Source organism: Medicago sativa, chromosome 3 (assembly GCF_051527215.1).
Source record: "Medicago sativa cultivar Bolivia chromosome 3, Bolivia_mono, whole genome shotgun sequence".
NCBI lineage: Eukaryota > Viridiplantae > Streptophyta > Magnoliopsida > Fabales > Fabaceae > Medicago > Medicago sativa.
The window spans coordinates 71,587,406-71,612,921 of record NC_140751.1 but is presented as its reverse complement, the minus strand read 5'-3'; the positions used below and the strand labels follow the sequence as shown (position 1 = coordinate 71,612,921).

At 32.7% G+C, this 25,516-nt stretch overlaps 3 protein-coding genes and 2 long non-coding RNA genes across 25 annotated transcripts; 3 read left to right on the top strand and 2 right to left on the bottom strand.

The window, feature by feature from the left end:
• Positions 1–2,539: 2,539 nt before the first annotated feature.
• Positions 2,540–3,937, bottom strand: LOC146939846 (uncharacterized). Its single transcript, XM_085749824.1, has one exon. It carries the CDS (start codon positions 3,935–3,937, stop codon positions 2,540–2,542), a length of 1,398 nt encoding a protein of 465 aa, XP_085605950.1.
• Positions 3,938–4,643: 706 nt separating this feature from the next.
• Positions 4,644–13,856, bottom strand: LOC146939845 (uncharacterized). 21 transcript variants are annotated; one of them, XR_015031787.1, is made up of 9 exons: positions 12,963–13,775; positions 10,850–10,964; positions 8,938–8,999; positions 8,686–8,783; positions 7,723–7,807; positions 7,567–7,636; positions 5,960–6,079; positions 5,806–5,858; positions 4,644–5,123 (listed from the first exon to the last, which is right to left on the bottom strand). XR_015031787.1 is itself a non-coding variant. In XM_085753405.1 (7 exons), exons 2-6 carry the CDS (start codon positions 10,892–10,894, stop codon positions 7,591–7,593), a joined length of 336 nt encoding a protein of 111 aa, XP_085609531.1. In that variant the 5' UTR covers positions 10,895–10,964; positions 12,963–13,775; the 3' UTR covers positions 5,847–6,079; positions 7,567–7,590. The 21 variants fall into 21 exon arrangements, 5 of the variants coding, with proteins under 5 accessions (XP_085609535.1, XP_085609532.1, XP_085609534.1 ...); XR_015031800.1 differs by lacking the exon at positions 4,644–5,123 and adding an exon at positions 8,437–8,489 and having other exon boundaries at positions 5,635–5,858; positions 8,938–9,016; XR_015031797.1 differs by lacking the exon at positions 4,644–5,123 and adding an exon at positions 8,437–8,489 and having other exon boundaries at positions 5,635–5,858.
• A 603-nt stretch (positions 13,857–14,459) lies between these two features.
• Positions 14,460–15,089, top strand: LOC146939844 (uncharacterized). Its single transcript, XR_015033472.1, has 3 exons — positions 14,460–14,593; positions 14,675–14,735; positions 14,886–15,089. It is a non-coding gene; the product is annotated as an uncharacterized LOC146939844 (long non-coding RNA).
• A 28-nt stretch (positions 15,090–15,117) lies between these two features.
• Positions 15,118–16,419, top strand: LOC146939843 (uncharacterized). The gene is made up of 4 exons (XR_015033471.1): positions 15,118–15,173; positions 15,294–15,393; positions 15,652–15,745; positions 15,990–16,419. It is a non-coding gene; the product is annotated as an uncharacterized LOC146939843 (long non-coding RNA).
• Positions 16,420–21,948: 5,529 nt separating this feature from the next.
• On the top strand, positions 21,949–25,177 carry LOC146939842 (uncharacterized). The gene is made up of 2 exons (XM_085753379.1): positions 21,949–22,586; positions 24,539–25,177. The coding sequence occupies exons 1-2, from the start codon at positions 22,174–22,176 to the stop codon at positions 24,765–24,767; spliced, it is 642 nt and encodes a 213-aa protein (XP_085609505.1). The 5' UTR covers positions 21,949–22,173; the 3' UTR covers positions 24,768–25,177.
• The last annotated feature ends 339 nt before the right edge of the window (positions 25,178–25,516 follow it).

The window sequence follows — 25,516 nt, the reverse complement described above, 5'->3', positions numbered from 1 at the left end:
TGTATATAACCCAAATGTTAGTAACAATGAGATTACTAAAATGCCCACTTCTCAAATAATTACATTACCAAAATGCCCTCAGAAGGGCAAAATGGTAAAAAAAACAGCCATTTATTTTCCTATCTAGTTTAGTAGATACAAGTATAGGCCCAAGAGAAGTTATTTACATGAAGGCCCAAATAAAATCAAATGTGCTTGTGTCTTTTAGTCATATTTGGGGAAAGAAAAGGAACAGGGGCGGTGACTCAATGAAAGGAGAAGTTAGAGATTTTGTCATCTTCCAACACCTAGTAGCTGCATAATTGAATGATGTTGGTGAGAAAACAAAATGATTAGAAGGCAAGTGGCTGTGGCGGTGATAATTCTTAAGGTATGTTTGGATCCATGGAAAGATAAGGGAAAGAAAGGATAGGGAAAGAAAGTGAGTGGATACAGTACCTTTCCACTGTTTGGCAGGACAAAGAAAGGGTAGGGAAAGAAAGTTTTGAGGTGGGACCCCCACTCAAAAACTTTCCGCAGGTGCAAGGACGGAAACCTGCAAAAAGGCATCAATTTCATGTGAAAAGTCTAAAATAGGCTTGATTATATTATTATCATTGTGCATTTTTTAAGGCATTCAAACGTTGCAATGTTGCTCTTGTAAAAAAATGCACTTAAATTAAATTGTCCACACACATACTTCACAAAAAATTTCCCAGCGTAAAAAGAAAATTAAATTGTTATATCTAAATTAAAATATATTTTAATATGTAGATAAAATATTTAATTTAAAATGCCATGTAGCTAATACTTTTCAAGGATGTAATTGTCTTTTTACAAATATACACATCATTCTTTCCTTCCACTTTCTATTCACTTTCTTTTATACCAAACAACCAAAATAATCCTCTCACTTTCTATTCTTTTTTCTTTCCTCATATAATCTTTCCTTACTCTTTCTTTCCTTTCACTTTCTTTGATCATCCAAACAGACACTGATTAAGGGAATGTTTTCCTTTTTCAAACAAAGTGGCTGCACAGTAAAAAGAGAAGGGCGATGTACAGAGGAAGAAAAATGATTTCTTTGACTGAATGGCAACTCAAGAGCTAGCGCAAGAAACAAAAAGGAAGACAAAATGAATTTTTTATCTACCATCAAGTGGATGTAGGTGAGAACAAGTGGAATTGCAACTTGAAGGCAAATTGAGGAAGGCGGTGATAACAAGAGAATCCTTATCAAAGGCGGCACAAGCACAACACCTATAAATAGGTGACATCCCAAATCAAGATACAACACTCACTTCACTTATTACACATACTTCAATATACTTCACACTACAGATACTCATTTTCACACATTCCTTTCTTTTAGGTTACTTCTTGTTCTTAATTTCATGAATTCTATCTCTATTTTAGTATTGTTTTTTATTATGGATAGCTAAATTAGTCTCTAGGGTCTTAGGTGAATCTTGTATGTTGAGATACCTTGTCATGTTATAGTTTATTAATTATAATTTCTATTTCTATTCCAATTAAATTGTTCTATTGATTTTATCACATGATTAGGAATGATCAAACCTTTGCATGTTAACAATCAGTTAATTGATCAGCGATCGTACTGCAATTAATTGGTGGACCTACAGAACAATCGAGACTAGAATTATTGCATGATCAAACCTTAATTTTAGTCTTCCAATCATTCAACCTTTTTGTTTTTTATGCTTTTCTTGAGTTTCAACTCTTTGAATGACCAAACAAAGTGTTAACTTGGAGAAAGAATATTAATCACGAATGACCAAACGGATTAATAGTTTTAGTAAAGGGATTGGTGATGGAATAAAAATAGGAATTTGATTAGAACTAGACATAAAGGAATCAAAACAAGCAAAGTGAAACCACGACCCTAGACCTCTCTCTATTGATTTACATCTTCGCACTTTTATCCTTCTTCGTCATTACTTTTTACATGGTTACCGAAATTATTCTACTACTTGTTAGTCTAAATAATAAATTAATCTTAATTAGTTTGGTACTTGTTAATTAATCTCGGAGGATACGATAATCTTTTATACTACTTCTGCGATAGAGTACACTTGCTCTAAGTGTGTTTTTTTTAGCGCAACATCGGACGCAACTCATGATGAGAGATATAGTTGTCGGGGGGAAACCAAAATCATGGAGAGTGAGTTCCAAGAAGTCCCAATTAAGCCTATCATATGCCTTTTCAAGATCAATTTTGAATGCAATAGAGCCCTTTTTTGCACGAGAATGATGTATGAAATGAACAACCTCCTGGGCCAGGATGGCATTATCAGTAGTACCTCTACTGGGGATGAAGTCAACAAGAAAGGGTCGTAAGCGAATAACCAAAACTTTTGTGATTACCTTAAAAATGACATTACAAAGATTGATGGGTCTAAAATTCTTTAACCTTTGGGGATTACTCTCCTTAGGGATTAAGACAATTAATGTCTCTGCGATTGAAGCGTTAATAGTACCCATATTGAAAGTCGTATGCACAAGATGTCATATGTCATCACCAATTCTTTCCTAGAAATGTTTAAAAAAATATGGGTTGGAATCCATCATGGCCAGACGCTTTATACGACTTCATACTAAACACGGCTCTCTTCACCTCTTCCTTAAGGACTGGTGTTGTAAGAGAATCTCTGCATTGTTCATTTAAATTAGGCATATCATTAACCAATAAAGTATTAGGAGTAGTGGAGTGATCTACATCAAATAACTGTTTAAAGTAATTTATGGCTTCTGCTTGGAGAATAACATCATCAGTACGCCATTGACCATTTTCAAGAAAGAGACCTTGGATCTTATTTCGCTTTCTCCTCACTAGTGTCTGAGTGTGGAAAAAATTCGTGTTACGGTCTCCTAGTTTCACCCAATTCTCTCTCGACTTTTGGTACCAAAGGATCTCTTCCTGTTTCAAAACATTATTATATTCTTTTTGGAGTGTTGCCTCGGTCATCATGAGTTGGGTTGAATCAACCATTTCTAACTGGTGTTGAACCTGCTTTAATTTCTCCACAAGAGTACCCTTTCTTTTATGAATGTCACCAAACACCTCTTTGTTGAATGTAGTCGCATCTAACCGAACATGCTCAAGACTCGCGGGTACAATATGTTCGCCTTTATCCCAAGCTTTATCGACTACCTTTGGAAAATCTTTATGTGTGAGCCAAGCAGCTTGAAAGTGAAAAGGTCGCACACGTTTGGCTGGAACAAAACCAACACCCCTTAAAAGGATAGGGCGATGGTCGGAATAATTCCGTGTCAAGTTCTCGACATAAGCTTCTGGAAAAGTAGTACGCCACGCACAATCACCAAGTGCCCTGTCCAACCTTTTAGCAACCTTCAGAATCCCCCGTTCCTTACAAGTCCAAGTATAACTACTACCTGTAGCTCCAAGGTCAATAAGATTACATTGCTCCATCATATTAGAAAATTTCTCAGCTTGTCTAGATGTAAAGAAGCCCCCTTTTATCTCAGAGGGATGAAGGACTTCATTGAAATCTCCTATCATAACCCAAGGACTCAAAATATCTTTACGAATAGAAATAAGATAACTCCATAATTTTTCACGATTGACTAGTTGAGGGCTACCATAGATAGCAGAGCAAAACCACATAAAATCAGCCTTTTTAATGCAAATTATGACCGCTTGAAAGTAGACATCTATCACAGTAATATCATAATCGCAACCTTTACTTTTTAGCACCCAAATACCTCCCGAATGACCGGACGCTTCGGATAGAGCACATAACTCATAACCCAGACGATTCCAAAATAGTGATGCTTTGGAGAAAGGACAATGAGTTTCCATGATAAAAATAAAGAGAGGATGATGTTTTCTTACCAATTCTTTAGCATGTCGACGACCCTCAAGACTAAGAGCACCTCTGATGTTCCAGCTCAAAATAGTAAGATCTTCAAAATTCATGGTAAAACAAATATTGCAACGTTATCACAACAATGTCCTCTCACAATGAGGAGAGAAGAAAAAAATCAAACTCTCACAACGAGGAGAGAAAAACCAAACTCTCACACCGAGGCGAGAAAAATCAAAACTCTCACGAGAAGAGAAAAACCAAAACTCTCACAACAAGGAGAGAAAAACTATATTAATAAAAACAAACTGAGACCTAATAGTATTATCCTTACAATAACCTTAATAATTCAAAGAGAATTAGTCAAAGAGATGCCACAACCACCGATCATAAGAAAGGTAAGCAGCCAGTATTACTCAACAAGCCACCAAATCAACACTTATAGGCGGCAGGCAAATCAAGCAGAAGCATCCAATTCATGGAGAAATTCGATCGGTCAAGAAAACGGCAATTAGATGATAATAGTATATCATAATATTTCCCTCATATGTAGTTGAAGATACTTTGAAGTATTAAACTAAATAGGTATATTCTCTCTATCGCTAGCGGCTTCCCTTTTATGGTGTAATTATCATCACTTGCTTATTATAGAATATCTCTTCAAAAGATTAAGTGCTGGTGTCAACAAAAGGTGGATTCACGTTACCGCAAATAAATAAAACGCAAATCGCTTTTCGGTGATCGCAAGCCGCAAATCGCTATCGCTCTCGGCCAATCGATCTCAAGTTATATATAGATCTCAAGTTAACAACCAAAGTATTTAACTCAAAATTAAATTTATTTCTCAAAGAGCATCCACGTATCATATTTTATCATAAAATAATTACATTAAGAAAAGCTTCTGCATATTTTCTATTGATAAATCAAACTTATTGTATTCCTATGTATAACTTCTCTCATGAAGTTAAGGGTAAGAGCCAAGGGACATTACACTCACTACTTATTCTCATGGAATCTTGAGGCACTTCTCCAAGTATATTAAAACACGTTTGAAATGACAAACCATCACTTCATGACTTAGTCGCTGCAGAGTGTTATACCCAATATGATGTATTTAAGTTGATCACATATACATCTATATATTGCTCTTGTTCATAGTCCATCAACCTTCAAGGGTTTACATACCCTAATTTTGCATTCAGAGTCATATATATTGCTCTTGTTCAGAGTCCATCAACCTTCGAGGGTTTACATACCCTAAATTTGCATTCAGAGTCATAAAAGTGCAACCATCCCTTCCTGTAAATGAAAACATACCATTGCTGATAAAATTGTACTTTATGGTCAACTTCAATAAACAGTTCACATTGAATATAACCACCAAACTTTAGTTTTCTCATTACTTTCATTGCACATCCTAGCTGTCACTTTTTTTTTTTTTTTGAAGAAGCTAAACTAGCCCACCTAAATTGACACCAGAGAGAATCGATCCTGAAACCTCGAGGAGGAGCACACTCCCAAATCCTCCTAGCTGTCACTTATTGTCAAGGAATCTAGAGTCATACTATTATTAAGCACACAAAAATTGACAAACCAACATTGCGTGAGTTTATAGCAGCAAGTCCTATGTAAAATCAATGCATCTATGAACAAGATCATTTTCATTGTCTCTGTTCCTAGCTGCAAATTCTATGCATTTATGCAAATTGACAGACCAGCATAGCTTCAACAAATGTGTGTGTGTATAATGTGATGCATTGCATTCAAAGTCTTGGTGAAATGAGTACCATCCATTACATAATGAATAAAATTTCACATATGAACATACTAGAATTGCATTCAAAGTCTTGGTGAAATGTCCATTACATAATGAATAAAATTTCACTTCAATATCACATTTAAGGCATTATATAGCTTTTACACTATGAGTGAAGTTTGATTAATGTTTTGTTTAAGGTCATCAAGACATCCCAACACTTACGAAATTCATGTAACAAGTAACATCCATTGATTCATTACGGGTCACCGAGGAATCTGGAGAGACACGAAATTTAGTATCATATTTCATCTCCGAGTGGCAATTCAAGTTGAATTTGATTAAGGGTAGTAAAAGCACTATAGATATCATCTCTTACATCATGAATACAAATTCACATCCATATCACATTTAAGTCAATCAGAAACCGGTGTCCATCCGCAGCAAAGAACAAGCTCAGCAAGTAAACAATAGGACAGACTTTCTGCTGATCCAAGACCTGCAGAGATAATGATATACATCACAATTTCTGACAAAATAGAACCACCTATGTCAGATTTGACACTTAATCCCCAAACAGCTCAAAGGGTTCTCAAGCTACTGGTTTAATGCATACATAAATCTTGTTTTAGTGTTAAGGATTTTCCAATTTGACTCCAACACAATCTTCTCTCAATCAAAGGTGCTCAGATCTCTCTGAGGACGGCCAAAATCCCAAGCCACATTTAAAAGACTCACTCAAGAAAGAAAACCCACAAAGATGCACTTCCATGAAGATTTTGTTTTGATGAAAAACTTGTTTTTCTGTATTTTCCAGCCTTATCAAAAGATTTTATTTTTATTACACTTTTAAGATATGAGAAAATAAGTATTATCAGTTTCAAAGTTTGAAATATTTCAATTACACATTGCATACCAACACAAACATGTTTCTACAGAAAAATAAAGACAAATCTTCAAGTCTCTGATACGAACAAAAGCATGCCTTAATTCTACACGTAATGCATAATTTTGTCATCCAAAGATAGCAATATCACAGCATAACAACCAGAAGACCTAAAAGCAATAGTCACAATGCAGAACAAATAGGCGCACTTTAAATTCTGGAATAAATAATATTAATTGATTCCTTTCTGAGTTACAAGGCATCCAAATAGTTACAAAATTTAAACTCATATTCCATCTTCGAGTGATAATTCACATTCACGGTATAGAGCAGCATTCGGGATCATAAAAGCACAGCAGTAAATTTATGGAGCAAATAATTTACATAATTCTTTTTGGATCATTGAGGCATCTCATATTCCACAGTGGCAATTCACAGTCTAAAAGTGAATTCAAGGTCATTAAAGCACAACTAATACGAAGCTTTATCTTATGAATACAAATTCATATCAACATCACATGTAAGACATCATCAAACTTTAAATTATGATTAAAGTGTTCATAACATTCCTTTTAGGGTCAAATGAGACATCCAAACAATTCAAAATTTGTGGAACAAATAACATCCATGATTTATCCATAAAAGCACACAATGGATCCATCACTTATATAATGAATAAAAATTCATATTAATATCACATTTCAGCAGGTATCATCCAATTTTTACATAATGAGTGAAGTATTCGTAACGAGACTTCCAAACACTTGCAACATTTATGGAAGATATAATATCCATCGATTCATTTAGGATCATCAAGGCATCCTACATTCCATATAATAGTGGCAATTCATAGTCTATAACTGCATTCAGAGTCTTAAAAGCAATTTGGATTCATCCCTTACATTAAGAATATAGTGGCCACAGTATTCCTTTTATATTCATCTAAGCATCCGACAATAAATTTCTACATATTCATTCATGTAGGGTTGTTAAGGCACTCTAACCGTTATTATAAAACCAGAAGGGTTTGTGAAAATGGTTAGCCTAACAACATGTACCAATTATTATAAAACCAGAAGGGTTTGTGAAAATTTCATTACCTTTGCCAACGAATACATTGTCTTTCAAAACAATGGTCCCAAAAGGGTCTCCATACAAAAGCAGAGTTTGCTGAATTATTCCAGTGCTACCAATTCCATTGTTAAAAAATTCAAGAATTAAAACCGGAAAAGCAAGATAGAGTGTAGAAATGTTACCGTTGAAGGTGCAACTGCAAACTTTTTATGTTGCGTGTTTTAAAGACGATAAAAGGACCCATATAGCACAGTGGCAAATCACAATCTAAAAGTGAATTCAAGGTCATAAAAGCACAATGGGTACAAACCTTTATATTACGAAAAAACGCAATAATAAATTCATAGAGCATATAAAATTCATATATCTTTTTGGATCATTGAGGCATCCCACATAGCATGCAATGGAAACTCACGGTATAAAATTGGATTAAATGTCATAAAAGCACAACGAATACAAACCTTTATATTATGAATACAAATTCATATCAATATCGCATGTAAGACATCATCTAACTTTAAATTAAGATTAAAGTGTTCATAATGTTCCTTTTAGGGTCACATGAGGCATCCCAACACTTCAAAATTTATGAAACAAATAATATCCATGATTCATATTCCTTTCGGGTCATCGAGGCATCCTATATTCCATCTCATTGTGGCAGTTTACAATTTAGAATTGCATTTGGGGTCATAAAAGCACAACGGTTTCATCCCTTATATTATGAATAAAAATTCATACCAATATCACATTTCAAGGCATCATACAACATTTATGGAACATATAATATCCATTGATTCATTTAGGATCATCAAGGCATCCTACATTCCATATCATAGTGGCAATTCATAGTCTATAAATGTATTCAGGGTCATAAAAGCAATGTGGATTCATACCTTACATTATGAATATAGTGGCCACAGTATTCCTTTTAGATTCATCTAAGCATCTGACAATAAATTTTTAAAGTTTCATTCCTTTACGATTGGCAAGAAACCCTAACCATTTTAAAATTTAGACTCATATACAAAGGATTTGTCTATATTTGCATAAAGCGGAAGATTGAAGGTTCTTGTGAAAATGGTTAGCCTAGCAACATGTATCGATTATTATAAAACCAGAAGGGTTTGTGAGAATTCCATTACCTTGGCTAACGAATAAAGTGTCTTTCAAAACAATGGTGCCAAAAGGGTATCCATACAAAAGCAGAGTTTGTTGAACCATTCCGATACTAGGAACTCCACTGTTAAAAAATTCAAGAATTAAAACCAGAAAAGCAAGATGTGTAGAAAAGATACCGTTGAAGGTGAAACTGCAAAAAAATTATATTGCGTGTTTTAAAGAAGATAAAAGGACCGAACAATGCGTGTTTCATCTTCTTAAAAACATATCCTAACCTTCGAAGACAAAAACTGAGAAGTATTGAGGCAACCCATATAGCACAGTGGCAAATCACAATCTATGGCAAATCACAATCTAAAAGTGAATTCAAGGTCATAAAAGCACAATGGGTACAAACCCTTTATATTACGAAAAAGCACAACAGTAAATTCATGGAGCATATAAAATGCATATATCTTCTTGGATCATTGAGGCGTCCCACGTAGCATGCAATGACAACTCAGTCTAATTCAAGGTCATAAAAGCACAACAAATACAAACCTTTATATTATGAATACAAATTCATATCAATAACGCATGTAAGACATCATCAAACTTTAAATTATGATTGAAGTGTTCATATTAATCCTTTTAGGGTCAAATGAGGCATCCCAACACTTCAAAATTTATGGAACAAATAATATCCATGATTCATATTCCTTTCGGGTCATCTAGGCATCCTATATTCAATCTCATTATGGCAGTTTACAATTTAGAATTATATTCAGGGTAAAAGCACAACAGATTCTTCCCTTATATTATGAATAAAAATTCATATCAATATCACATTTAACTCACATTTAACTATTCAAGGCATCATACAACTTTTACACTATGAATGAATTGTTCATAGTGTTTCCTTTAGGGTCATCGAGGCATCCAAACACTTGCAACATTTATGGAACATATAATATTCATTGATTCATTCAGGATCATCACGGCATCCTACATTCAATATCATAGTGGCAATTCAAAGTCTATAACTGCATTCAAGGTCATAAAAGCACAACGGATCCATCCCTTATATTATGAATAAATATTCATATCAGTATCGTATTAGGGTCATCGATTTTTACGCTATGAGTAAAGTGTTCATAATATTTCCTTTAGGGTCATTGAGGCATCCAAACACTTGAAACATTTATGGAACAAATATCATCATCCCTTATATTATGAATAAATATTCATATCAGTATCGTATTAGGGTCATCGATTTTTACGCTATGAGTAAAGTGTTCATAATATTTCCTTTAGGGTCATTGAGGCATCCAAACACTTGAAACATTTATGGAACAAATATCATCAGTCAATTCCTTTCGAGTCATCGAGGTATCTCAATAGTTTCAAAGTTAAGGCTCATATTTCGTCTTTGGATGACAACTCATAGTCTAGAATTGCAATCAGAATTATAAGTAAAGTGTTCATAATGTTTTCGTTAGGGTCATCGAGGCATCCAAACACTTGCAACATTTATGGAACAAATAACATCCGTCAATTCCTTTCGGGTCATTGAGGTATCTCAGTAGTTTCAAAATTAAGGCTCATATTTCATCTTTGGATGACAATTCATAGCCTAGAATTGCATTCAGAATCACAGAAGCCGTATAGATATCATCTCTTATATTGTGAATAAAATTCACATTCATTTTGCATTTAGGTCACCATCAAGCTTTCACATTGTGAATAATAAAGTGTGCATAATGTGGTTCTCTTTAAAATCACTCAGGCAGCCCAACACTTATAAAATTTAAGAATAAAAATAAAATTCATGCATTCCAACCATCAGTCTTAGGGATATATCATCCCTTTATCGGATTAGAAAAAAAAAGATTTCAACTCACAGGGCAATTCAAATTTAAGAATTCCATTCAAGTCATAAATGATATCATCCATCTTTTACATTATGAATAAAGCAGTCACGGTATTCCTTTTAGATTCATCTAAGCATCCGACAATAACTTTCTACAGTTTTATTCCTTTAGGGTTGTCAAGGCAGGCACCCTATCCATTTTAAAATTTAGTCTCATATACGAAGGATTTGTCTATATTTTTATAAAGCAGAAGATTGAAGGTTCTCGTGAAAATGGTTAGCCTAACAACATGTACCAATTATTATAAAACCAAAAGGGTTTGTGAAAATTCCAATACCTTAGTTAATGAATAAGTTGTCGTCGGTGCCAAAAGGTTCTCCATAGAAGAGCAGAGTTTGCTGAATCATTCTGGTACTGCCAATTCCACTATTAAAAAATTCAAGAATTAAAACCTGAAAAGTAAGATAGAGTATAGAAATGTTACCGTTGAATGTGAAACTGCAAATTTTTTATATTGCGTATTTTTAAGAAGATGAAAGGACCGAGCAATGTGTGTTTCATCTTCTTTAAAATGCATCATAACCTTTGAAAATGAAAACAGAGAAGTATTGAGGCAACCCATATAGCAAAGTGGCAAATCACAATCTAAAAGTGAATTCAAGGTCATAAAAGCACAATGGGTACAAACCTTTATATTACGAAAAAGCACAGCAGTAAATTCATGGAGCATATAAAATTCATATATCTTTTTGGATCATTGAGGCATCCCATATGGCATTCAACGAAAAATCAGTCTAAAAATGAATTGAAGGTCATAAAAGCACAACGAATACAAACCATTATACTATGAATACATATTCATATCAATGTCGCATGTAAGTCATGATCAAACTTTAAATTATGATTGAAGTATTCATAATGTTCCTTTTAGGGTCAAATGAGGCATCCCAACACTTCAAAATTTATGGAACAAACAATATCCATTTTGGGTCATGGAGGCATCCTATATTCCATCTCATTGCATTCAGGGTCATAAAAGCACAACAGATCCATCTTTTATATTATGAATACAAATTCATACTAATATCACATTCAAGGCATCATACAACTTTTACACTATGAATGAATTGTTCATAGTGTTTCCTTTAGGGTCATCGAGGCATCCAAACACTTGCAATATTTATGGAATATATAATATTCATCAATTCCTTTTGGGCCATCAAAGCATCCCACATTTCGTCTCATAGTGGCAACTCATAGTCTAGAACTGCGTTCAGTGTCATAAAAGCACAGCGGATCCATCCCTTATATTATGAATAAAGATTTAAATCAGTATCGTATTAGGGTCATCGACTTAGAGTAAAGTGTTCATGATATTTCTGTTAGGGTCATCAAGGTTTCCAAACACTTGCAACATTTTTTTAAACAAATAATATCCATTAATTCCTTTTCGGGTCATCGAGGCATTATGAATGAATAAAAATTCATATCAGTATCACATTTAAGGCATCGAGGCATAATGTCTGCGTTAGGGTTATCGAGGCATCCAAACACTTGCAACATTTATGGGACAAATAATATCCGTCAATTCCTTTCGGGTCATAGAGGCATCATAATAGTTTCAAAATTTAGGCTCATATATATCATATATGAGTGACAATTCATAGTATAGAATTGAACTCAAGATCATAAAATCACCATGGCATCCCAACACTTGCAACATTTATGGGACAAATAATATCCGTCAATTCCTTTCGGGTCATCGAGGCATCATAATAGTTTCAAAATTTAGGCTCATATATCATATATGAGTAACAATTCATAGTCTAGAATTGCAATCAAGATCATAAAATCACCGAGGCATCCCAACACTTGCAACATATGGGACAAATAATATCCGTCAATTCCTTTCGGGTCATTGAGGCATCATAATAGTTTCAAAATTTCGGCTCATATATCATATATATGAGTAACAATTCATAGTCTAGAATTGCACTCAAGATCATAAAATCACTGAAGCATCCCAACATTTACAAAATTTAAAGAGCAAAAATAATATTCATCGTTTCCTACCATTGGTTTTAAAATTATATCATCCCCTTTTCAAATTAAAAAAAAATGATTTCAACTCATAAGAGACGATCACAGTAATGAATTCCATTCAAACTCTACATTATGAATTCTTTAAAGTTCTCAAGGCACCCTAACCGTTTCAAAATTTAGGCTCATATATTGTTGGACGAAAAAAAATCTTGCAGCATTTAACACATTTATAGCGTTTGTATATAACCTGTTTAAACTTTGATTTACAAAATTGTATAGGGTTGTTGAATAAGCAAGAATGAGAGAATGGCTAAGCTAGTACCAATTGAACAGGGTTTATGAAAATTCCACTGTAAAAAAGTTCAAGAATTAAAACCTAAACATCAAGATAGAGATAAGAAGAGTACCATTGAAGAAAAAAGAACCCAGCAACGAGACCAATGAAACCACCAACACATAACTGACATCACCTTCGAATAGCGGGTACACACCGTTTCCTACCATTAAAGAATCGTAACCTTCGAATGGAAAAAGGAGGGGATGTGATTCTCAGCAGTCACAAAAATAGTGCAGTCACACAGTCAAGCAACACACAACCATCTGATTAAATGAGTGGTGCGGATTTACTTTCTCTATTTTTTCCACTCGAAACTTCGCACAGGATAGTAAGAAGAGAAAACCACAACGTTCCAAACCTAATTCTCAAACTTCCCTCTTTCTCCTCTCCAACATGCGTTTCTCAATCTTTCTACCACCACTAGCGACCGTTCAACGGTAAAGGGCTGGTTCAGATAATCCGTTGTTACGGCGATGGGTATTGAAGGTTAATTGTTCTGTGAATTGGGTGTAGATCGAATGTGACGATGGGTTGTGTCGCAGTTGAGGCAATCTGTGATGGTGCTCAGACAAGATGTGTCGGTGTCGACACCGTAGGAACACACTAACACATGACGGTGTATACTGTGAATCCCGACCGGTCAAGTCTGATTCACAAAAAGAACTCCCTCCCGTTCAAAATAAGAAGAAAGAAAACCCCTAGTTTTAAAATTAATGAATTGCAATGAGATGAATTGGAATTCTTGATTGAATTGGAACTCAATTGATGAGATGTCATGGCTAATGCAGATGGATTTTCAATTTTTCATAACTTGAACTGTGTTTTGATTGCGTCATTTGTGTGGGTTTTCTCTTTTTACTATTACATGTTGCAGGTTTTGAGTGGAAAAAATAGATCTGCACCGCTTATTTAATCGGAAGGTTGTGTGTTGTTCGACTGCATGACTGCGTTATTTTTGTGACTGCTGAGAATCACATCCCAAAAAAGAGAGCGTGTCTCCAATTTATAAGCTTTGCTCCCCGGGCTTTTGTATTTTTTGGGCCTAGGCACACTAGTCATTGGAACCCTAATCTTAATATTTTAATCTTAATCTTAATCTTAATCTTAATCTATATCTATCTATATAGAAAAGTTGTCCCAAGCCAATTTTGAAGCCCTAATTTTTCCAAAACCCTAATGGCTACAATTACTGTTTTACCCTAACTAAATCGTTAATTATGAAAACAAAAAAAAAGGAAATCACACGATAAACATAAAACCCTAATAAAAGGAAATCATCTATCTATATATAAAAGGAAATCAAGGAAACAAATTGGATGGATAAACATCACAAAAAAAAAAACGTAAATCACGGTTCTATATTGTTTCCTATTTTGTTTCCACTCTAAACTATCTGCTTCTATAACAAATAAAGCCGCAAGTCAGAAATCCTTTCTCCACTTCTTGACCTATGGCTGGAAGAACCATGGAAACTCTCCTCTCCTGTCACTGCCTAACTGGTAGACACTTCAACACATATTCCTAAATATTTAACTTTTATGGTCGCCGACCCATGGAAGTACTGCTGTTTTCCCCTTTTTTCTTTTCTCCAATTCATTTTCTTTCTGATATGAAATTTAATTTACCATCTTTTCTCCTCTTTATGCAATCCTGGATGCGGCAAATTAGAGCAGAGATTGGTGCTGTATCCAAAGCTGATGGGTAGATACTTTTATCTTTCTCAATTTATTTTTTTATATTCGATGCATTTCACCTTAAACTTCTTTTTCATTGTAAAACCAGCTCTGCCATTTTCGAGATGGGTAATACCAAAGACATTGCTACTGTTTATGGCCCTAGAGAGGTACTTTACAATCAATCATTTTACTTGCTTATGCATCGTCATTCGTCTAAATTTATATATTTTCTAATGGAATAATCAGCTTTGCTGCTTACAAAAGTTTTGAGCTTTAGATGATGTTGTCGTTTTTATAGTATCTTCTATATATTTCAGGTGCAAAATAGGAGCCAACAAATGAGCGACAAGGCTCTGGTATAGCTCAAATTTCATTTTTTTTTATTTTGTTTATATGATTTTTGAGGAGATAATCATGATTTGTTGATAGTTTAGGAAAAATTTAATTTTGAGCTTATTTTGTATATCCATTGATCTTGATTTGTATGTTTTGGGTTTGAAGGTCTTAATTTTGTGTCAGTGTTATTTGTAATCGAAATATGTGTTTTTAACATGCGCTTCTCTGTTCTATGGTAGATAGTAGAAGACTGAATTGTGAACATCATGGTGAGTTTTGTTTATTTTTTATTTTTCTGAAAGAGGTGAGTTTTGTTTAATTGTTGGTTAATAATCTTTATTCATTTGATTCTATGCTTATTTGGTATTGTATCCCTTATCTACCTCTAGGGTTCGACATTTCTTGCTGGCTTTGAACTTGGTGGTTGATCCATAACTCAAAGTCACAGTGACGACCCATTTCGGCGACGATTCATTTTCGACCGTCAAGGTAATGATTCCCATAAAATTGTAAAATATGACCCCTACTCTTTCTCTACAAGGTACCGCATATACTCTATAGTTTTCCTATGATTTATTTATGATTTATATTTTAGATTATTGAGTTTTGATTTTTGATTCTAGATGTCTGATAATCAACATTTGAGTTTTGATTTTTTTCCTAAAAAAAACCATTTGAAGTTTTGATTTTGATTTTACATTATTCATCATTGTGTTTTGATTTCGGTTTTTACCTGCTATTTTGCAGATTTTATTGGTGATTATGCTTATTATGATTATTTAAAATAACCGCACGAAAGTGAGAAATTCGGGTTTTTTAGCTCCAACACAGATTGCAGCAGGTAACAATATTACTTCTCATCGTTGTCAATTTGTGTTCACGGCTTCTCAAATTTAAATGTTTACTTATATATGTATTTCTAAGGTACCCTATTAAAAAATTGTGTATCCAATCCTATCGCGGAGTCAACGTAATCTTTCAAACTCACATTAACTCAATTGTATTGTTTTGTCAAAGAATTTGTGGGTATTTTATATCTATTCAAGTTATGTTTTAAACAAATTTTTTTACGCAAATGTCTGCAGGATGTACAGGAGATTGAAGACTCATGTAGCAATACCTCTGTGATTGACACACCAACCAGCAAGACAAGTCTTAAGAGGTCCTCTGATAGCATTAACTCTGTGGTTGTTGAACATGGTGAAGCTGGTCAGGCATCGGTTACAAAACCTAACAGGGTTGTTCGTGTCAAGATTGAGCCTACCGACACTAAAGCTGTTTAACTTGCTCGAATGCTGGAACTATCTGCTTTGTTAGCGAATTTCTTCAATCTCAATGAATCAGACATTTAGGATTCAATGTTTTTCCTTTCTGTAACATGGTCGATGTCATGGAACGTTTGTGGCAATTTATTTTATGAGTTGAATTATACTATTTTTTCGATTCAAGGTAAGTATTTACTTTCATATTTGCGCTATATTTGTTCTTTTGTATGACCCGTGCGTTAGCACGGGTCGATGGTCTAGTAAATGTTAAACAGTGCTGATTAACCCTAATCCCGCCACTATTTAACCTAATCCCGCTTTTTTTGAGGGTTTAAAAAATCTTTATGAAAAAACTCTTCGCAAGGATTCGAACCCACAACATTATAGTTCCATGCAAGCACTCCAACCACTAAGTCAATAATTGTTTTTGTGATATAATTTTGATTCCACTACCTCATATCCAATACCAAACACCCTCATTAAAAAACTAATTAATCCCTTTTTCTTTCTTTACAAAATTGAACATTGAACGTTTGTGAACCCTTATTCCTTTGATCTCAACCCAGAAGGCAGCGGTTTCCATCCATTTCTTCCCTTTTTTCCTTCAATTTATCCTAAAAATTGTGACTGTGATGCATATTTCATCCATACTAACTTATTAATGGTATGATCACTAAACTAATTTTGATATAAATGCTATTTTATTCATTTTGATTTTGTGGATTGTGATTGTGTCAGTTTTGATGAAAGTTGATGCTTGAAATCCTATTGTGATTGTGTTAATTTCCTTGGTTGTCAATGCTTTAAATAATAAGACACTTAAGGCTTTAAGTAATAACACACTCATGCTTTAAATTGTAATGGTTACTATTGACACTTTCAATTCCAAATCGTATTTTCGAATGTTTAATAGTTACTTATCTACTCTTTTTAGGCTGAATGTAACTTGATTTGTGATATTGAAAATGATTTTAATTTGAATTATTCAATAATATAATTGTAGTATTTATTGAAATCTAATACAAAATACATTTATCCAATTTGATGTTTATATTGTCAAAAAATTGAAACAAACAAAAAATACCCGTACATTGCACGGGTCAAGGTCTAGTTCTAAATATTAGTAATATTTTTTTACTTATATGTACACCCGTTTCTTTTTGTTTTAGTGTAATAATTTTTTTGGTAGTGTGTTTTAGTGTAATAATGACTTAACTATGTTTTTACTTTCTATTTACTTCATCTGTCCTAAATTATACTTCTTCTGTCCCAAAATATAAATAAAAATTAGTCAACAAAATTTAATGTATTTGGTACAAATTTTGAACCAAATACATTAACTTTTGTTGACCAATTTTTGCTTATATTTTGGGATGGAGGGAGTATGTCGTTTTAGACAAAAAAAATTGTCTCAAATTATATTTCGTTTTACAATTAAGCATTAATGTTATTTTTTCTATTATATTTTTAACTATTTATTACTTTGTTTTCATTCGATTCATTCATTTATCTTTTATGTGTCATTTATTAAGGACAATTTTGTAAAACAACTTATAATATCCCTTTCTCACACAAAATTAATTACATTTTTTAATACATGTGAAATGTTCAAAACGTCATATAATTTGGGACTAAGGGAGTATTATATTAAATATACTAGTTTATATAAATGATTTATTGTAGTTTCAATGGTGCAAACTAAAGTGGCACAAACTAAGATTTCGTCAAAAAGATGGTACAAAACTAATTGGTATAATTTATTTATTCTAACAATTAATTAGTCCATCAAATTACTCCCTCCGTCTTAAATTATATGATGTTTTGGCCATTTTACACGTATTAAAAAATATAATTACTTTTGTATGAAAAAGAGATCTTATGAGTTTTTTTTTACAAAATTGTCCTTAATAAATTATACAAGAAAGATAAATTAAAGAATTGAAAGAAGATAGAGTAATAAATTGTTAAGGATATAATAGAAAAAATAGCATTATTGCCTCATTGGTATTATAAAGCAATATATAATTTGAGACAAAAATTTCCCAAAGCCACATATAATTTGGGATAGAGGGACTATTCAATATTGGATGTATATAAGTTTTTTTTGAAGCAGCAAATTTTATTAAACAACCAGATCTCTGCTCAAGACGAACAGAGACCGATGAAACTGAGAGTACAAACAAAAGGCATCGTATATAGGCGGAACACCCGAAAATCAAATCCTAAAAACACCCAAGAGGACGATACCCACCAAATACATGTCACCACCTAAAAACAGACTCCTATAAGAAAACTACCACTGAAAAAATGATGTATAAGAGGATGTATATAAGTTGAAAGCTTGTCATTTCAACTATCTTAAACAATGTATATAAGGATGTATATGAGTTGAAACTAGTGTCCCATTTTGACTATCATAAACAATGTATATAAGTTGAAAGTGTTTAATTGACAGGGCTAATATATTGGAATATGTATGAGACGGTGTTTGAACTTTAAATTTCTCACTTATTCATTTTTAAGGGGTAATTGTTTGAGCTTGTGAAAACTCCAATTTCATGGAGTTCTAAAATTTGCATGTGAGACTGAGTATAGTGCATGAAGGCATGTTGCCTGCCGAGAACTTTGACTTGAATCTTTTCTTGTTGTATTGAAGATAGAAGTCTTGAATCCTATGTCATTGACGATAGACAACAAATCAAACATCGATCTTGAAACTAGATTTCACATTTTGAGGGATCAAAATCAAATGAAGAAAGGAAGACTTCAAGTAGTATATTGTCCTATTGATATGCAGAGGGTAAAATATATCGACCCAGACAATAAGAGTTTGATTATTTTGAAGAGCTTAGAGTTGTTTCTCTTCATAATTTGAATTAAGGATCATGTTATTTTGTGTTAGTTTTGTAATTCAAATATTTATCTGTAGTTTGTTATAACTAAATATCTTAGTTAGCTATTGAGTGTCACAAAGTTGCAAATGTTTTTGTATAGATAACTGATGCCAATATTTGCAAATCAGTTTTTTAAAGGATGTTTTGTAAAGGGTTAATTATGTTTTTGGTCTCTACAAAATTGCAACCTTGTAAGTTTAGTCCTTACTTAATTTTAATAGCATTTTTAATCCCTACAAAAAAAATTTACTTATAATTTTAGTCCCTGCTAAAATAAATTTTGTTTAATTATCCTTAAACTATTAAATTTTTTAACGATTCTTTTTATACAAGTTTAGAACACTATGAACGGTTCATTTACTAAAATCTATAATTTTTTAACATGAAATAAATTTAATATGAATTTTTTAAAACGACAAAAGTTTAAGATATAAATAACAAAAATATGGACGTAGAAATCAAATTTTTGCAATATTTTTTTCGGAGGACCTTTTAATAACGTTCTTAACACACCTGTAAAAAATTGTTGAAAAACTTAAGAGTTTAAGCATAAATTAAACAAATTTGGATTGAGTAAGGACTAATATTGAGTGCAGAAATTTTTTGTAGGGATTAAAAATGCTATTAAAATTAAGTAAGGACTAAACTTACAAGGTCGCCATTTTGTAGGGACCAAAAACATAATTAACCCTTTTGTAAATCATTTTCTCTAGCAAAATGAATATTCTCATCTCTCTGTGTGAAAAATGAAAAAGTAGAGAGTTAGTGTAAATATGCGAAGTCAATTTGAGTGTTATTCAAAACAACCATTTTAGTCTATCGAGTATATTTGGAGGAGAATTTGAGTAGGTGTGTCTCTTTTAGAAAATTTACAATTTTGCTTTCAAAATTGTGCGAGTTTACATTTTTTTTTTCTCCTTCTAAACATTACAAGTTGGGCAATAAAATGTTTTGTTAAGAAATTACAAAGGTAGATTAAATTTGTGAGTAGCCTTTTGCTTGTCTAACCATGCCTATTCTAGTGTGAACGTTTCTTTCAATTTAGTCGTTAATTTCTTAACAGCATGAAATGAATTGACACATTTTTATTATTTAGAAACCATTAATTATTGCTTTAAACTGGTCTAAAGCCGAATCCATTGACGGGTCAATTAATCCCTAAACTACTAGCTCGTGGACAAAAGCATGGGCACGTTCTATAGGCGCACTCAATGAAAGGTTGATGATCTAACCATGACCATTTGATCAAATTATATCATGATTTGTGTACAATTGTCCTCCGAAAACAATTATCCAATTAAGGTTTTGAGGTCTAAATCCTAATCATGGTCCATGCATGTATGCTATCTTATAACTCTAAAATCTCACCATGTTGTCATGTCCATCGTCCTTATAATTACACGCTAAATTGAAGAGAATGATACTCAAGGAATAAATTGATTAGAAAATGTTATGTGGAAAATCATTTAGTTGTCCAACAATGTATTTATAAGTCGGGTAGATATGATTTCATTTTTAGGCTTAAATATGCAAACCGTCCCTGTAATTTGGGCGCGTTTTGATTTTCGTCCTTGTAAAAAAAAAAAATTAAAAACATCCCTGTAAATTTTTTATTTTTTTTAAAAAGGTCCCTGACCCCACTATTCAGCTGAAGTGGCATGGTTTTGGTCACGTGGAAGTTGCTGACTGTGCAACTTTTGCAACGTGGCGCTGACGTGGCATGCCACATAATTAAATTTTGTTTATTTTTTTTCAAAATTCTAAAAATTCTTTTTTAAATTAAAAAAATCCGAAAATAGATTTAAAAATCGGAAAATAAAACTGAAAATTAAATTTTTTTCTTCAAAATTCTGAAAATTCTTTTTTTTTTAAATTAAAAAAAGTGAAAATAATATTAAAAATCATAAAAAAATTAAAAAAACTGAAAATTAAATTTTCGATATTTAATTAAAAAAATATTTTTTCGAAATTCTGAAAATTCTTTTTTTAAATTTAAAAAAACTGAAAATTAAATTTTCGAAAATTCATTTTTTTTTATTTTGAAAATTATATATTACATTTTTTTCGAAAATACTAAAAATTATATTTTCAAAAGTTATAAATTTTGAGATTATATAATTTTTAATTTTATTTTTCAAAAATTTATTTCTAGATTTAAAAAACACTAATTTCCAATTTTTTCTTCATATTTCAAAAAAAAATTGGAATTTTTTATATTTTTTTATTTATTTTCCGTTTTTTTAATTTTAAAAAATAATTTTCAGATTTTTTGTAAAAAAATTCAAATTTTTAATGACGTAGACTACCACGTCAGGGCCACGTGGCAAAAGTTGCACAGTCAGCAACTGCCACGTGGCCAATGCCATCCCATGTCAGCAAAAAAGTGGGGCCAGGGACCTTTTTAAAACAAAAAAAAATTTAGAGGAATGTTTTTAAAAAAAAATTTTTTACAAGGACGAAAATCAAAACACGCCCAAATTACAGGGACGGTTTGCATATTTAAGCTTCATTTTTATTTAAAATATTTTTTCTTTTTCCTCAAGTCATATCAATAGGTATAAATGATGTATTTTTTGACAGCACATTATCATGTTTTAGTTGTTCAAATAACACTTCTTAATTCTCGTAATTGTATAATGTATATACCCGATTATTTATTCACGTTAATTGGTGAATTTTTACTCATTAAGTTACTTAATGGTAACAAATAATCGGTAAGTTTATGTTAACTAGTAGACACATTGTATAATGTATGTATAGGGGTAAGTGGTCCAACCTCATACATCCGATTATTTATTTTTTATTTTTTTATCAGGATACATCCGATTATTTATTCACGTTAATAGCTGAATTTTTTACTCATTAAGCTACTTAACAAATATATAAGAAAAAAAAAATTCCTTAAATTGATTTATTCACATTTTTTGGATCTTTCTTCCTAGAAGTCGTGTGAGAGAGGAGAAAGAAAAGCTACCAAATTAATACCTAAGAGTTAACGTGTAGATCTCTTTCTAAAACTGCATTAACACACTTCACATCACTCTTTGCTTGAATCTGCATAAAAAACTGCGCCTTTTTCTTCTTCTTTCAACAAACCTTAATGGGTATTCATGATCTCTATCTCCCAAAGCCATGACATGAAGATTCTCAACTTTAGTACCATCGAAAATGTCCTTCACGCAGGACAAGACAAGTCTCACGTTGTTGTTCCCGTCGACAACATGGAAAATGCATCTCCTCGGAACTCTACAGCGGAGAATGTTGGAGTGTGTGAGAAAGAGAGAGTGTCTTCTGTGTCTGTGTCTGAATGTTGTGTGGATTTGGATCTGGAGACTGTGGTTAATGTTGATGATGGTGTGAAGAGAGATTGTAGGATTTGTCATCTCAGTATGGATATGAAAAATCGTGATGATGACCAACATGAATCTGGGACTCCCATTGAACTAGGATGTTCGTGTAAAGATGATTTGGCTGCTGCTCATAAACAATGTGCTGAAGCTTGGTTTAAGGTCAAGGGTAACAAGTAAGTGCTGCATTGTCAAATTAACATTGTTTCTTAATTAGGTGTGTAATGGGTTTGTGTGATTAGTTGTGACATAATAACAATTACTCTCTTGTTGACGTTGTTGTGAGCTTTGTAGCATTGACACTTATGATTGATGACATGTCCGACACAACACTGACACATGTGATTACGTTAAATTAATCTATTTTTTCAAATTTTTACTAGTGTCAACGTGTATGTGTCACTACTCACTATTAGTGCTTCATAGGTTGTGAGAACCTACTATTTGAGTCACTCTTGTGACATGTGCTGAATATTCTCGGAGGTTTAGATGGTTAGATTGTCTTTTTCATAACAAAATACTAGATTAAGACATGCTATTGGAAAAGTATCTAATCCAGATAAAAATGATATGCTTTGTGTAGTAAATAGTTTGTAGGTCCAATTCAAGCACAATTATGATATGATTTGTCCCTTTTTCTAAATAATTAAAAAAAAAATGACTAGGTGCATCAGCATTTGCATAGGATTATTGTGTGATATAAACTGATACCTGCATCTTGCAAGTTTCACTTGTTTTCACCTCCTGTTCTATTATTCAAAAATCAAGTAAATTATTGGGTGTGTCCCAGAAAAGGGTAAAATGGGTATAGACGAATATAAGGTTGTTTGAATTGAGTTATTTGAGCTTATCTACTAATATAAACACTTATATGATTGTCTGAGAGAACTTAGGAGAACAGCTGATATTGTGTTTATAAGTTGTTTTCAGCTTATCTTTATAAGGTCTCAAGGGTAGCGTATGAAAATAACTTATAGATTACACAAAACAGTTTGACTGTATTTCATATTGTGTTATAGAAAGAGTTTATCCATAAGCTGCAAATGAAGTTGTTTATCCAAAGGTAGAAACATTTTAGATAACCAGAGCTGGGGACGAAAATTCAGTAGAGGAAATCCCAGTGCACATCATGTTTGATATACTTTTATGACTTTTCCTTTGTAAGCTCTCATATTGTTTCCCTATTAGAAGGAAGTAGAATCTTTGCTTTTATGTGATGTTACGGAAACAGTTTAGTCTTCTAAGGGTGTGTTTGGATTGATGGTATAGGAGGGGAAGGTTCCCTTTTTGTTTTCAAAATACGGACCATATAACATGTTTTTCTAAAATAAATTATGTGTGATTGAAGTATTTATGATCGTTTATCATGTTAATATGTTAACTTTTTAAATAACATTTCACAGTGTGTGTAATTTAAACATGAAAAGTAAACCCTCCCCCTCCTAAACCCTCCATCCAAACACACCCTAAATGTTTTTATATCGCAGGTACTTAGAGGATGGACTTCATGTGGAGAATGGGATTAATAATTGTCAAATTGTACCTATCCTAGTTGTGATTTGATTCAACTGCTAGAAAGTCTGAAAATTGATAATGGCATTTCTTTTTTTCTTAATTCTTTTATTCCATTTTGGGTTTGGAGTTGACCAATTGTGCACTCTGCTCTGTTAAACTACTATAATCTTTTGGTCATTATCTTATTTAATAGACTGGCCAACTGTCACATAAAAGTTGGATCATAGAAAAGAGTAACCTTTTGATTCATGTAAATTTGGAAAACATCTTGGAAACTCTTGTGGCCGAATTTTTTATATTGGCTGGATTAATTCTCATGGCTTTACCTGTTTGATGGTAAAATATTGCTCAAGATCAATAGTTTTCTTTCAACATGCCATAGTATGTGAATTCAAGCATGTACTGCGGTTTTAAACAGTTTTTCTGAGTGAAGTAGTTGTTCAAGTCCAAAGGTAGAAAAGTGACAAATGTTGGTTAGGATACCAAGCCATCCTTATACTTCTATAAATACTTCTAATTGGATTACTTGTATACATGTATGTTTAAATTTCTTATAAAGTTAACTGTTTTATTTTTTTGGCAATAACAAAAAATTTACATGTACTATTTACAGAACTTGTGAAATCTGTGGATCCATTGCTAGAAATGTATCTGGTATAGTTGAAGTTGAAATGACAGAACAGTGGAGTGAAGCTAATGATGCATCTGTTCTACCACCAACTAGACCTCCCCCACCTGCAGAAACTCAACGCCTACTCCACCGGTTCTTGAATTTCCTCCTTGCCTGTATGGTCATTGCCTTTGTCATCTCCTGGCTTTTTCGCTTCTATTTGCATTCCTGAAATCCTATAACTTCAGGATCTAGCAGGTAAGATGATTGAGGATTTGTGGACAAATCTGTGACCATTATAAACACAGGTACCATGTTCAATTCACGCGTCTCTACTCTTCACACAAGACAATTGATATGTTCAAGTAAGTAACAAGAAGGGTCAATGCTGCAAAAATATTTTTGTTGTTGGTTAACAATGTAACCAGCTTCCAAACATAATTTAGGAAGTATCTCATATTTTTCACAACATGCAGGAACAGCATTATGACCTGTTATTATAAGTTATAACTTAGTTTCCTTGTCTCAACTGCTTCTTATTGTCTTCTCATTTGGGTTATGAATGGATTCACATGTAGAGAGAGAAAAAAATTGAGACTGCATTGTGTTGAGGAAATGAAGCAAGCATATAAATTTTCTTTCCCTCTTTTTCCCCCTTCTTTTATGGAGCTTGAATTGAATGCTTCATTTTTAATGAACGAGGGATCTGGTACTATATGTAATTTTGTTTTTGTTACATAAGAAAAGGGGTTAACAAAGATTAAAGGTGTAGGGAAATGGTAAAAGATTTTTTGTTTGATATTAAGGAAGAATTAACAATAAAATAAGCTTAGAAGTTAAAAGTACAAATACTGGCCAACCCACTATGCAGTTCGGATTATAGAATTCAAACGGCATAAACACCCCATAAAAACCTCCAAAACATGTTGAAACATTTCGGATTTTAAAATATGAATATGATGCGCAAGAAATTCATAGGGT

What these genes read in the sequence shown, in the direction of transcription:
- LOC146939846 (XM_085749824.1), bottom strand. Translation starts at nt 3,937, where the DNA reads ATGAATTTTGAAGATCTTACTATTTTGAGCTGGAACATCAGAGGTGCT.
- LOC146939845 (XM_085753405.1), bottom strand. Translation starts at nt 10,894, where the DNA reads ATGGAGAACCTTTTGGCACCGACGACAACTTATTCATTAACTAAG. An exon ending in CAACTTATTCATTAACTAAG is followed by an intron (nt 9,000 to 10,849) that starts GTATTGGAATTT and finishes GATTTGCCATAG; the next exon opens with ATTGTGATTTGCCACTGTGC. An exon ending in TTGCAGTTGCACCTTCAACG is followed by an intron (nt 7,637 to 7,722) that starts GTAACATTTCTA and finishes GGAATAATTCAG; the next exon opens with CAAACTCTGCTTTTGTATGG.
- LOC146939842 (XM_085753379.1), top strand. Translation starts at nt 22,174, where the DNA reads ATGATCTCTATCTCCCAAAGCCATGACATGAAGATTCTCAACTTTAGT. An exon ending in TTTAAGGTCAAGGGTAACAA is followed by an intron (nt 22,587 to 24,538) that starts GTAAGTGCTGCA and finishes TACTATTTACAG; the next exon opens with AACTTGTGAAATCTGTGGAT.